The sequence below is a fragment of the Perognathus longimembris genome, chromosome 1 (genome assembly GCF_023159225.1).
Source record: "Perognathus longimembris pacificus isolate PPM17 chromosome 1, ASM2315922v1, whole genome shotgun sequence".
Lineage (NCBI taxonomy): Eukaryota > Metazoa > Chordata > Mammalia > Rodentia > Heteromyidae > Perognathus > Perognathus longimembris.
This window is the reverse complement of record NC_063161.1, coordinates 89,074,732-89,089,460: the sequence shown is the minus strand read 5'-3', so window position 1 is coordinate 89,089,460 and position 14,729 is coordinate 89,074,732. Positions and strand designations below refer to the sequence as shown.

The 14,729-nt window shown below is 38.1% G+C and overlaps 1 protein-coding gene across 6 annotated transcripts in view; it reads left to right on the top strand.

Annotated features, from left to right (window-relative positions):
* Nucleotides 1-14,729, top strand: part of Tle4 (TLE family member 4, transcriptional corepressor) — a 150,083-nt gene that overhangs the window by 119,451 nt on the left and 15,903 nt on the right. For all 6 annotated transcript variants that reach the window (XM_048331938.1, XM_048331913.1, XM_048331904.1 and 3 more), the window contains 6 exons: nucleotides 6,966-7,085; nucleotides 8,879-8,932; nucleotides 9,642-9,794; nucleotides 11,109-11,241; nucleotides 11,983-12,176; nucleotides 12,657-12,733. In XM_048331938.1, the coding sequence (XP_048187895.1) occupies nucleotides 6,966-7,085; nucleotides 8,879-8,932; nucleotides 9,642-9,794; nucleotides 11,109-11,241; nucleotides 11,983-12,176; nucleotides 12,657-12,733 (731 nt within the window). The remainder of the gene's footprint in view (nucleotides 1-6,965; nucleotides 7,086-8,878; nucleotides 8,933-9,641; nucleotides 9,795-11,108; nucleotides 11,242-11,982; nucleotides 12,177-12,656; nucleotides 12,734-14,729) is intronic.

Sequence of the window (14,729 nt, the reverse complement as noted above, 5' to 3'; positions counted from 1 at the left end):
TTTATTCAGCTTGTGCTTTTGGTTCTCCTCTCCATTAGTGATGAGGGGGAGTACTGTTCTTTCATTTCCCCAGTTGCTTTCTCATATGGCCCATAGCTTGCACCACATACAGACTGTGACTTTCAAGGGAGGAAAGCTAAGCTGCCTACACAAGAACCAAGCCTATATCTTTGGCGTCAAAGCATCATGTTCCATCAGCTGAGTTTGCTAGCTAAAGTAACTATGTTTAATGAAATTTCTGGGGTGGAGCCAACAGCTTTTATTCCAGGAAGAGGAAATAACAGTCAAGAAACCCCAAGAGGACATTAAGATAATGTTCTAATTTAAAATCAATTGTATTGATACTTTATAAATTATTAGGGCATTTTGTCCTGACCAAGTAATGCATAATGCTGAGACCATGAGAACAAAAGCATGAATGGTTGGAGATAACAGTGTTCTGTTTTCCAGTGCATGAAAGAAAAAAAAGTCTTCTGTATTGTATATATCTTGACTCCTGATGGAGGACAGGGTGTATATTTCACATATCTTTGTGTGCCTATATTCAGTAAACATTTGTTGAATGAGCCCATTTGTAGATTAGGATTATGCAATGATTTCCACACTGGTCAAAGAGGAATAGCTCTTCATGCTAGCCACTGTGCTTTAGGATATGACTTTTTAATCTTTACCCTGGTTACTACTGTGCTATTTTTACTCACTGGGAAATGGAAACTTGGAGAGAGGTCCAATAACTTGTCTAAGTTCCCATAGCAAGTGGCATAGCCTCGTCTTAAACCTAGGCCTATCTGACTTAAGAATTGTGAATACTACCTTAGTCATTCCTCTGATTGTCTGATTTGATACCATTTTGAATTTATCTTGACCCAAATTTCTGTCACCAGAGAGACACAAAAACAACAATAGAAGTAATTGGACTTTGTGTGTATGTGTTGGTCCTAGAGCTTGAACTCAGGACCTAAGTGCTGCCCTCAAACTTTTGTCACTCAGAGCCAGTGCAGTACAACTTTTACCACAGCTCCACTTCCAGACTTTTTGGTAATTAATTGGATATCAAGGTCTCCAATTTCCTGCCTGGGCTGACTTTGAACCTTGGTCCTCAGATCTTACCCTCCTGAGTAGCTAGGATTACAGACATGAGCCACCCGTGCCCAGCTAATAATAAAACATTTTTAAAGAGCATAATATACAATAGAGATAGAACATTTATTGCCAACACACTCCTATGCTGTATATAGATTATACTAAATCCTCCTTTAACAAGAGCAGGTCACCAGAAAGTCCCAGTCATTTTTGAAGGTGAGTTTTGATTTATGTTAATTTGAAAAAAGCAGGTCCTGTGACGGTTATATACAGATTGTGCCTTTAATGACATCCTTAATCAGGAAGGTTATAAAAAAAATCCTTAACTATAATGAGCAGTAAACTGACACCAGTGACTTGACTTAGAGCCTTGCCATATTCACTTTTTCAACAACAGCATACTATAAATTTTATACTAATTTACATACATTTGCATGGGTTATGAGTTAATGTGTAATACTTGTGCATTTTGGCCAAATAATTTTCTTTTTAAAGGCTTCTACTTTTTACAACTGAGGATGATTTCTCCCATCACTCTGTGTTCTTATAAATAATGTGTTAAATGTTTTTATGAGTCACAGTTTTGTAAATGGGAATATAAACATATGATATCGATACTATAAAAAATGAAAAGTACTAATGTGATGAGGTACTATATTAAATCTATTACATTTATTTTAAGATTGTTGAAAGTATTTCTAAAATATGGAGTGTTTTGAGGACTCTGGATGATTTATAATTGTAGGCCCTCTCCTCCTCAAAGTTGGTTCTGTTAAGTAAGTGTTTTGCATCCTTGTTCTTAGGAATTATAATTGAAGACTTTGATTTTTGCCTCAAGAAGTGATTTATAGAAATATTCCTTCCCTGTCCTGCCCGACATAAAAACTCATCCTAAATTGTCCTGACTCAGACTTGCATTTGAGAATTCCTAAATGAATTACAGCTAGAGTAACAATTTATTGTCTAAAAAACTAAGCTCTTTTTGAGAGTGAAGGAAAGCCTAGACAACAAAGAATAATCTAGGACTTGCACATTTTCATGGTGCCCTCTGCCTCTTTGTTATCCTCTTTATCTGTGTTTGACCTTTGGTACCACATAGATAGGGCTTTTAAAGATTACCACTAATGGGCAAGGTAAGCCATACCCAATGAGTTTTAGGAGAACTGATCTTGGTTGTCCACTCAACTGTTAGCATTCTTTCTGGTTGTAATCCTCTAAGTAGTCAGGGATGTCTGCGCTTGTACCTATGCAAGTGGAAAGCAGAATTAGCTTTTGATGTACATTTGAAATCAGATTAGAAAGTTTCTTGTGGAGATGGTATGGAATAGTCCTGACATGTGCCTTAAAACAGATCCATGCTATCTCCTAATCCCAATCTGTAATAATAGTCAGGTGGGCTACACTGTACAGTGATAGTGCCAGAATTGCCACTGACAGCCACGAGTTAGGTCATATGATTTGTGTTCTGTATGGATTGTTTTTCCTAGTCCTCAAACAGTTCAATGGGGGTGGGATGCTCTTACAGAGAGGCAGAGAGAATATCAACTTCCTTAGAACTACACAGGTATTAAGGAGAAGACTATAGACTCAAACCCAGGCAGTCTTGACTCCAAAGTCCTTCTTTTTGTTTTTTGCCTGCTATTAAAAGCTATCATTAAAACTAGATAACTGTGTCACTGTCATATCAGTACTAAGTTCTTGGGAGGAAATAGTTTATAGAAGTCTCTCACATACATGGCTACCTTTGATCTTGAGACTTCAGAAAATGCTTCAAGTTTCTGGATTTGTCAGTTTTTCAGCTGATGTGGTTAACAGCCTCTGTAAAGGCTGGGGTAGATCCCAAACTATTAATTTTTGGAATGACCAGTTTTTAAAATATTGGGAATAATTGTCTTTAAAGCTTATCTTATACTACTAACAATTTGAGATTTTCCTGTAATCATAAAGACAAAAAAATACTTTCCTTGGTTTCTCTTTGTTTCTTTTCTTCTTTTTCTTCAGCTAAACCCATTCATCTTACTCTTTTTAAGTTATGGTGGTAACAGTGTGCCTTCTAACAGTGTATTGCTTTCTTCAACATTTACACTCAAGGTTATTTTGCCTCTTGTGGTTTGTACATTGCTCTTTCCTGTGACTGTGACTTTGCATTCATAACATGTTTGCTGATAAGTGTGATCAAACTACAGTGAGAAGATAGTCGTTAATGCTCCTAAATGTGTAGATTTACACCGTGTCATGGTGCAGCTCCATTAAGTTTCTGAGGTAATAAGGTATGGAAATAACTAACCTAGCTGACCTTTTAAAATAATAATAGAGGAATTAAAACAACCTCCAATGCCTGTATCAGTTTTTATTTGATTCTTTTTATTCACATGCCCAGCCTATAAGTGGTAGAGAGGTGGCTTCTAAGATCCATGATGAGAATCTCTGCCAAGTCCAATTGGATTCCAGAGCAATTATGTTATTAGAACATTGCTTATTGCCCTCCTGCCCATTGTGGAGCTTAACCTTTAAATGCTAGTGATAATTAGCTACCTTATCACCTTATCATTTCACCAGCAAACTGCCAACTTGTAACTCTGTCCTACAGTAAAAATTCAATAGTAAATGTTGCCTGTACAACCAGAAACAGTCACCTCAAGAAAGCTAGAGCCAGTAAGTAAGCATTAAGATGTAAATAGACATAACTGTTTAGCATTAATTATTTTTCAAATTTTTATTATCAAACTGATGTACAGAGAGGTTACAGTTTCATACATTAGGTATTGGATACATTTCTTGTACTGTTTGTTACCTTGTCCCTCATACCCCCCTCCCCCCTCCCCCTGACCCTTTCCCCCCCGCCTGAGGTGTTCAGTTTACTTACACCAAACAGTTTTGCAAGTATTGCTATTGTAGTTGTTTGTCTCTTTTTACCCTTTGTCTCTCAATTTGGGTATTCCCTTTCAATTTCCTAGTTCCAATACGAAAGTAGTTCATCATTAGTTAGAAGCCATTTTTTCCCTTTTGAAGAATAACTTGCAGTAGTAGAGACAACTTGGTATATAGTGTTTTAGGATCAAATTATTGGGCATTTCTTCTTTTTATAGGAAGATAAAGGCATCTCATGGTAGATAAAGGAGTAAAGAGAAGCAGTGCTTCTCTAATTGATAAAAATTAGTACTCTAATTTCCACAGTTTCCAATGGAATTGTTCATCGAGTGACCCTCTGCAGTATATCATGTGAATTTTGAATTAAGATAGAAGCATGCATACAGGGCATATTGACTCATTTGTGTTTAGAAACATTTCTGCTAGTTCTCTGCTGCTGGCTGTGCTGCGTACCCCTATCCCCAGGGAAGCTACAACCTAAGTGGGCAGTGGATTTGCATGCACATTTGTTGCACATGCACTAGTCATCAAGTGAACAAATGTTTTAAGGGAACAAAGAGGAATGAATGAGTAATTCTGCTTGACAGCACCCTAGAAGCTTTGAAAAGTGACAATAGAACTGGTTCTTAGGGTTGAAAAGGATTTTCCTAGATAGATACTGAGTGAAAGAACCTTTCCATAGCCAGGAGAAAGCTACAGATGCAGAAAAGTTACACAGACCCCTGGGGACACACTCTGGAGATGATAATGTGAGAGACAGAGCCAGGACTGTGAATTGGGTAAGGAAAAGAGGGCTTTGGGAAACAGCTATACTCGGGAGTTCAACATTGTTTCCTGTGGATAGAAGGAAAAATATATAATGGAAAGTGTGTGTGTGTGTGTGTGTGTGTGTGTGTGTGTGTGTGTGTGTGTATTAAGACAGAGTAAAGACAAGTTGGTAAAAAAAAAAAAATCTGTCTTTGGGGAGTAAGGAATTCCAGAAATAAGGAGAATAGTCTGGAGAGGAGAGAAACAGATGAGATTCTGGTATGAAATGGGGGTGAAGCTTGTGCTCATGGTTTCAATGGTCATAAAACCAGACTGCATTAAATTATGATGTGAAGGTGAAGAGGGAACATTGAATCATGTCTGGTGGCTTGAGAATGAAATTGGAACTCTGAAGATATAGAGAGAAGATTTGTAGTCTGCTTTTAAAAATCTTTTCAGAGGCTGACAATGTAGCTTAGTGGTGGAATGCTCACATAACACGTGCAAGATCCTGGATTGTTGTAGGGGTTGGCACCACAAAGACAGAGTTAGAGATATCCAGCTCTAGTGATGGTACCCATTCATTCACGCATCCCGTCTTTCTCCCACTAAGCATTACTCTCCAATAAAATGTTTTAGAAATGCCACAAAAGAAAATGTGGAATGTGGAAATAAAATGGAACTTAGAGCCCCAAATCCCTGGATGTTACAATGAGTCCTATAATTTAAAGACCCTTGTAAACTTGTATATCTTTATAAATGTAAATTACTACCAACAGACAAAAAAAAACTCAAGTGAGCTAGTTTGTATAAGTAGAGTTACAAATGAGGAGAGCTTTACCAAAAAGTGTTCTGAATTGTTTTTTAACATGCCTTAGCAAAGATATTACTGTAGAGATTCTCGGTAGGACTTTCTTCTTTGTTTTTATCTCCAAATATCCTCTTTACTGCCCTCCAAAATTATCCTGTTCTTTACCAGGCTGCGTTAATTTCACTCTTGGGAGTCCTACCCCAGTGCACCTCCAAGGGATTTGCCTAGTTACTCTTTTCCAGCTGACCAAAACAGGGAAGCCTGCACTGGACTGACTCCCTCTCATGCCTCACCTTTAATTACATCTTCTCTTTAGTCAGTCTGTGATAAACACTGGACAGTTCATAAGGGTACAGTAATTCCAATTTCACTTCTTCATCCGTAGGTCTAAATGTTCACACCATCCACAGGTATCCAGTAGCCACCTGGCTTTTGTGGCAGAAAGATACCCTTTCTGCCTTTGTTTCTCATTAGTGCTGCTTTCTGTGTGGGCTACCCTTCAGTTGAGAGCTTGTTCAAAAGCAGAGGTGGGAAGTTTGCAGCCTGAGCCATGAACTTGGCCTGTCAGTGACCATAGCCTCTAGAAATGTGAACTTTTTTTTTTTCCCTCCACTCAATGAACTTCTTGGGATTCCAGAAGCAAAATCATAGCAGGCTTATGAAAATTCAAGAGTCAAAAAGAAATAAATTTCATAGTTGCAGGTGTTTTTCCTTTTACTCTGCATCTTTTGGGGTCAGAACAAATCTTACTTTTCTCTCTCATTTTCTCTTCTCTTCCTTCCTCTTTATACCTTTCCCCTCCCCTCTCCTCCCGCATTCCCCACCCCCATATGTATCATCATTCCAGCATGTTTATTGAGATAGGTCTCATTATTGCCTTGGCTGGCCTGGAACCACAATCTCGTATCTCTGCTTTCTGAGTAGCTGATAGTATAGGCACGTACCATCACATCTGGCCCTCTTATTTTTTTTTTTTTTTTAGTTGAAAAATTGCTAGTTACTGCTTAAGTTGTATTCTATTTGAGGACCTCGAAATAATGGCTTCTCATTAATCAGCTATCTTAAAAGAAATGTCTTTTCTTCCTTTCCCAAGTTTGTAGAAATGTTTTAACAGTATAATATAAACATATACTTGAGAGCAAACCCATTCTGAGTTCACTTTACGCTTTGCCTCACAATCCTCCTTTATTACTCTCGTCTCTGTCCATCTCTCTGCTTCCTGTTTCTTGTTCTTTCCCTTTTTCCCTATCCTTTTCCCTTCCCATCTTATCTTATTCTCCTCCTTTCCCTATTCATCTCTATTTTGTTCTTTTCACCTTTTCCCTGTCTCCTGTGTTCTCTTAACTGCTTTCCTAGTGTATACTACAGAACAAAACAAAACAAAAAAAAGATTAAAAAAAAAACCTGTTAAATGAATGATCATTTCTCCTGTGCTTTTGCTTTCTTATTCTAGAGCTCTTCAGTGTCCCCATCAGCCAGTTTTCGGGGTGCCGAGAAGCATAGGAACTCCTCAGACTACTCCTCAGAGAGCAAAAAGCAGAAAACTGAAGAAAAGGAAATTGCAGCACGTTACGTGAGTTTGTTCATCTTCACTTTTCAGAAGGCTCATTTGCTTTGCTTTTTATTGGTACCTGTCTGTCTACCCCTTGACTATTACAAGCCAAAGCCTAGAACACAAAGTAATGTTCTTAAGGAGAAAAAATACATATGCCTATTATCTTATCCTTTATAGTTCTGTGTCAGTTGAGTAGCTGAAGTCCTGTGTGTGTGTGGCAGGTGCATGCATTTGTGTATGTGAGAGGCTAGAATCTTCATCCAGCAGATGATAGATTTGAGGATTCTGCGGTATAATTTTAGAGATCTATTTGCTCCCTGCTGTGTATTTCAGGGTGTTGGAATTCTCTGATTTAAAGAAAAAGGCAACACCATAGAACATTTGTTGAACTTGTGTGTTGAGGAATATATTATTCAGTTGTGTGGACTATGTATGTATAGGCAGGTGGCATGTCCCTAGGGTGAGTTGAAGCTCACTTTTCCTTTAGTGGTCTGGACATCACACAGCAGATCAGATGGAGCTGGATGGGAATTCTGTAGAAGTAGGTGGTTGCAGCTCCATTTCTTTCCTGATGCCCTGCATAACTACAGACCTCACAAGAAGCCAAAAATCTAGGGGTTTTCCTCTCACTTCCACAATGTGGCAACTAAATTCAGGTTTCTTAACAATTGAAAGGGAATACCAAAATCGAGAGACACAGGGTGAAAAAAGACAAACAACTACATAAGCAATACTTGTGAAACTGTTTGGTGTAAATGAACTGAACAACTCATGGGGGGAAAGGAAAAGGGGGAAGGGGAGGGGGAGGGGGAGGGGAAATGAGGGACGAGGTAACAAACAGTACAAGAAATGTATCCAGTGCCTAATGTATGAAACTGTAACCTCTCTGTAATTCAGTTTGATAATAAAAACTTTAAAAAAAAACAACACAAAAACACTTGACAGACAAAACGCTGCCTACCCCATACATACCTAGGTTGGATTTAGACTGGAATTTTGCACCTCTATCTAAAATGATAAGCCATTCTCCTCCATTTTTTTTATATTTGCCTTTTTTTATTATGAGCATACATTAGTTAGAGATGGATTTTACTATTATATTTCCACATGTTTACAGTATATTCCAATTAATCTCACTCCTGTGGGACTCTCCCAGCCCCCTTCCAAAAAGTTTTAATAGTTCCTTGTATATGTTGTTTTTTTTTTTTTGCGCCAGTCCTGGGCCTTGGACTCAGGGCCTGAGCACTGTCCCTGGCTTCTTCCCGCTCAAGGCTAGCACTCTGCCACTTGAGCCACAGCGCCGCTTCTGGCCGTTTTCCGTATATGTGGTGCTGGGGAATCGAACCTAGGGCCTCGTGTATCCGAGGCAGGCACTCTTGCCACTAGGCCATATCCCCAGCCCTGTATATGTTTTTTAAATGTAGCAAGTTTTTATGTATTTTCCAAACACTGTAATTTGACATATTATATGTATGATATCTAAAAGTTCTGTTCCATTCTCTTAGGTTTTTGTTATTCTTTATTTTTTATCATGAATTCACATGTTGAATTGGAAGCCCTTTGTATAACTATTTAAAAGGTAATTTTAAAAATCTCCATTTTTTTAAACTGGAAAATTCTATCATTGCCTACTTTACATGTTCATCATGAAGATAAAAGTTAAGCACATAGTCAGGTGTTAAATTTATTTTTTGACATTTATTTTTATCACATATGAAGAGTTAGTCAGGATTCATGTTATATAAATCTAGCTAAAAATGTGAATGGTTTAGTGTGGGTTTGGAGATAATGTTTCTTCATTGTATATTCAGGACAGTGACGGTGAGAAGAGTGATGACAACCTGGTGGTTGATGTTTCCAATGAGGTATGTTTAAGAGTACCTTGACTTGCCCACTCCTACCCAGCTAATAATAACAAAGGCTAGTAGTCCAACTATTAGTATCTAAAATATTTCCCTTTGTCTCCTTATGAATCCATGTATGTTTATATGAGAAATTATTTATTACTGACTTTATGTGTTCCTTAATCTTTTTGTTATTGTTCTTGCTGTTCCTTTTCTGTGATAAGCAAGTATAATTTTCTTCAAATGAATGCCAAAAGTCAGTGGTCAGGCTGCAGATCTTACTGGCAAGCAGATTGCAAATGGGTCAGGTTTTGATACTTGTTTTACACCAGTACTCTTAATTCTGTATTGTTTTCTTTGGCGTCAAAACCAAATATATGTGTGTATGTGTGTATTTATATATGTATACACATGCATATATACATTTCTTATCATTGGTATTACAGTTAGTACATAATAGTTATATAATACACAATATATAATAATTATATTATGTAAGTATATATGATGCATTTATGTATTACAGATAATATATAATTAGTATACAATAATTACTAATATGTATAATTTTAGTGATTATTGTTATCTATTCCAGACAGTGTGTATTTTATGATATACTATGTATGTTATGATATAGTTAAAATCTCAGCTAAAAATGTCCCCACCCGAGGACCCTGTGCACATTCACAAATATGCTCTAAGTGTTACTGCCCCTGGTATTCCTTTGTAGGATCCATCTTCCCCTCGAGGGAGCCCAGCACATTCTCCACGAGAAAACGGCCTGGACAAGACTCGTCTGCTCAAGAAGGATGCCCCCATCAGTCCCGCTTCCATCGCATCGTCTAGCAGTACTCCTTCCTCCAAATCCAAAGAACTTAGCCTTGTAAGCAGCTTTTTTCCATCTTTATCCTTACTCCAAGTTTTAAGATAGATTTGATTTGATTAAGATTAGATTTTTAACTTTTATTCAAATTTTGGGTTATTTCACATTTTATAGGGTGTTGATTTCCAAATGATGTATATGTTTAATGTTTATTTTTAATTAGCAAAAGTATTTTTAGAGTAGAAGGGCTTACTAACTTATCAGTAAAGAGTATTTCCTTTTGAGTATTTTGGTAAGATTAGGAGAGGGATATAGATAAATTAAGATAAATTTTCACACTGGGGTATGAAGATGTGTTTGTTGCCCGTGGTTTAGCATAAACTTTGGGAATTCGGGAATTGTCATTTTCTTATTAGTTTGCTTGAATTATCCAGCTGTATTTGACTGCCATAATGTTCCTTTCCCACCTAAAAAATCAATACGGCATTTATAAAAGTCTGCCTTGACTCACCACAAATCTCAAATGCAAAAATGAACTGTTTACAAGTCAGGATAGTCTCCCTACACGCCTCTTTCTATGGCTGTATAGTTACTGGAATTTTTCAGTGGTCCATCTTTATGCTTCACTAATTATTTCACTCTGTATTTCCTTCATTTAAAAAAAAAAGCTTAATTCAGTTTTCAAATACCTTTGAATTCACAGCCAAGGGAAAAAAAATTCTACAATTTGTGTGCAGATTAAAAAGATACATCTAGCAGAAGACTACATTAGGTTTTGTTCTTTTGCTTTTTCCTGCTCTCTTCTGCCCTTCTGGCCTTTTAATGACATCTTCCTGGTGCTGAGTCTCTGTGGAAGTTCAGGTTTTAGTCTTTTCTGATGCTACTTGTTACCCAGGAAGCCTGTTCTGACTTATAGTTTTATAGTCTGATTATAGTTCACTAGGTGGCCAACTTAAACTAGTCATTCTTAAACCAAAGCCACCAACAAGTAGCCCATTACCCATAACACCATGGTTTTTCAACACTTTTTTGCCTTCCACCTCAGACTTGTTTTCCAGAAATGACCAGCTCCATAAAGTCAGCTTTAATGCATGTCCTTTGAAATATAGTCTCCTTTGCTTTTCCTAGTTCATAATTAATGTAAGAAAAAAAGCCAAAGGGCTGGGATGTAGCTCAGTGGCAAAGCACTTGCCTAGCAAGTGCAACGTCCCGGGTTCGATCCCCAATACCAAAAAAAAAAAAAAAAAAAAAAAGCCAAGCTGAAGAAATTCCTCCATTTCTCTTCTTCCTTTTATTTTGTGTTTTGTTTGCCTTAATATTGACACTTTCGTTAAAACCATGTTCTCATGGCTGGTACATTACATCTCTTGTCAGAATGAAAAATCTACCACTCCTGTTTCAAAATCCAATACCCCTACTCCACGAACTGATGCGCCTACCCCAGGCAGTAACTCCACCCCAGGATTGAGGCCTGTACCAGGAAAACCACCAGGAGTGGATCCCTTGGGTTAGTAAGACAAAAATGTTTTTCTATATTTATATTTCTGTCTTATAAAGAAATTAAATTGATTAAAAAGTACATTAAACTGGGCACCAATGGCTCACACCTGCAATCTCAGGAGGCTGAGATATGAGGATTCTAGTTCAAAACCAGGCAGGAAAGTCCATGAGACATATCTCCAATTAGCCACCAAAAAGATAAGAGTGGTGCTATGGCTCAAGTGGTAGAATATTAGCCTTGATCAAAAAAAGCTCAGGAATCAGTCCTCTGGCCTTATGATCAAGCCCTAGGAATGGCACAAAAAAAGAGCATAAGTGAATGAACCCTCTGAAGACTTGAATGACTATTAAGATTATTAAAATCCAGGGGAGGGAGGAAGTGGGGGGGAAATGAGGGAGGAAGTAACAAGTTGAACAAGAAATGTACTCACTGCCTTTCTTTAATTTAAAAAAAGATTATTAAAATCCATTCAGGGGACTGGGAAATGGAGCTTAGCACTACCACTTGAGCCACCACTCCACTTCCAGCCTTTTCTGAGTATTTAGACTCTAGTCTCACGGACTTGCTTGCCCAAGCTTGCTTCAAACCATGATACTCAGATCTCAGCCTCATGAGTAGCTAGGATTACAGACATGAGCCACCAGTGCCGGCCAGGTTATAATTTTTTAAAACATACTTAAAAGTATCTTCAGTACTATTTCATGTATTCTTGGTTTTTCCCTTTCACCCTTCTATTGTGGTCTGCAGCATCCAGCTTAAGGACTCCAATGGCTGTACCTTGTCCATATCCAACCCCATTTGGGATTGTTCCTCATGCTGGTATGAATGGGGAGTTGACCAGTCCAGGAGCCGCCTATGCTGGGCTACACAACATCTCCCCGCAGATGAGCGCGGCAGCAGCTGCTGCCGCTGCCGCCGCTGCCTATGGAAGATCACCCGTGGTACGCTTAAGGGCTTTTACCAAAGAACATTTCAGAGCACAGGATACACTGTGTATAATAGGAAATTTTTATAGAAGTAGGAGAATATATTTGTAAATTAAACTACCTATGATTATGTCTAAGGATCTTTTTGTGTCACTGTTTAAAAGGTAGAAAGTTTCTTTTTATATTATATCCTTTTAAATTCGTATTTTTTTTTATATTTTGAATGTACAAAACTAGATTACATAGAATAATGAATATAATTAACCCTTTGCTTCTGTCATGAGCTTCATTTATTACTAGTATATTTATTTTAAAGATGATCCATCTCTAAATAAATGATTCTTAGGTCCTTATTACTTTGTCAATAAATACATCTGCACATACCTTCAAACATGTAATTTTGAAAGATTTCCCCAGGTTTTAGAAAAGATACTAAGATAAAGCAAGTGAATATAACTGTGCTTGTGTTTGTTGTCCTCTCTGGGAACATTCCAGGTGGGTTTTGATCCACACCACCACATGCGTGTGCCAGCAATACCTCCAAACCTGGCCGGCATTCCAGGAGGGAAACCGTGAGTACCTTTGTCACTTTTGTATTAAAGAATGCCACACCCTCCTAATTCCTTGCTTGCCTTTTAGAATTTGAGCACTGTTGCAACATGTTTTTAATTTTCTCTAGCACAAAAAAAGATGCAGTAGGTGGGGGGTTGTGTGTTCATTTTCAAACCTTCAGGATAAAAGGCCAAAGATTTATACTATATGCAGAGAATGGTGGAACAAAGTGGGTGAACTAACTCAGTGGTGATTCTCATTAGACACTGGGCTGTAAATGAACTATACACCTTTGGGGGAGGGGAGTTGGGAGGGAAAAAACTGGGAGAAAATAAAGGGTGACAGTGTTCAAAAAGAAATGTTCTCATTACCTGACTTATGTAACTGTAATCCCCTCTATACATCACCTTTACAAAAAAAAAAAATTTAATAAATAAATGAACACCTTCAGGTTGAATAAAGAAATAAAAGTATCCAAGGTAGCTCCCGCAAGGAAGTCTCTATGACTGTGGCTGGTTTTAAGGCAATTTATTGTTCTAAAAGTAGGATTAAGCCAGTGGCTCACACCTGTAATCCGACCCACTCAGGAGGCTGAGATCTAAGGCTAACAATTCAAATCCAGCTGAGGCAGGAAAGTCCCTGAGACACTCACCTCCAATTAATCACAGGAAAAAGCTGGAAATGCAGCTGTGGCTCAAGTGGCCTTGACTAAAAAGAACTCAGGGACAGTGCCCAAGCCAGATTCAAGCCCCAGGACTAAGGAAGAAAAAAATATATCTGATGATTATATGCAAACCTGGATGTTCCAGATCTGTTCATGCCAAACCTCAAAAAAAAAAAAAATCCATAGCCTTATGCTCAGTTGATTTATAGAAAAGGTGAAAAGGTGACTTTAGTCATTCCGCATCTTGTACTGGGAACTGGACATTTAGAGATTTTTTTGTTCACTGCCCACTTGAGTTGTAACAGACCAAAGAAACACAACATACTGGTCCTTCCAGCCTTCTCTTGTAATATTCTAATCTCTGAGCACCTCTCTTCATTTCAGTATAAATGGCACCTTTTTATTACTACTCAAGCTCAGATCTTTGTAAATTGGTTCCACCTTCCCAAATAGGAAGACTTTACTGGAAAAGTTGTACCAGCAAAACTCCATCTGATTTTTCCTCTCCTCTTTGGGAAGTATCCCATGTAGACTCCTTGCCTTGCTTACCATGTATGTGTGCATTCTCATCATTCTGCCTGGTTTTCTCTCTGACACTGAATGTGCCCTAGGCATGCTGCCTCCTCAGTCTCCAGTGCTGTCTTGACTTGACCCACTATGAGGACATTTGCTGTTAATATTCGTTCTTTCTGGGGCTGGGGATATGGCCTAGTGGCAAGAGAGCTTGCCTCGTATACATGAGGCCCTGGGTTTGATTCCCCAGCACCACATATACAGAAAACGGCCAGAAGTGGCGCTGTGGCTCAAGTGGCAGAGTGCTAGCCTTGAGCAAAAGGAAGCCAGGGACAGTGCTCAGGCCCTGAGTCCAAGGCCCAGGACTGGCCAAAAAAAAAAAAAAAAAAAAAAAAAAATATTCGTTCTTTCTCCATCACAGTTTCTGTGGTTCACTGTCTAACTTCAGGTCTCCGTTACATGACGTATTAACATTCTGCCCAGATAACTGTCTTAAATTCTAATCTCTTCCCCTCTACTATTCTGTTCCTGTTCTTTTGTTAAGCTGTTTTGTTATTGTTATTATTATTGTAACTGTTGTTGTTTGAGACAGGGTCTCATTATAGCCCAGACTGGCTTTGAATATGTCCTCTATCTCTCCAATGCTAGTAATATAGGCATGTATTATCCCTCAGCTTTTTTATGTTGATTTATAGCCATAGTTCTGTAGGTACCGAGGACAACGTAATCTATATTTATAGATAAAGAAGAAGGGCCTTTAAGTGGTATCTACTTCATAATACCTACTCCTAATATAAATTTGCCTGGTCAATTCATGACTATATGTTGAATTCTACCTT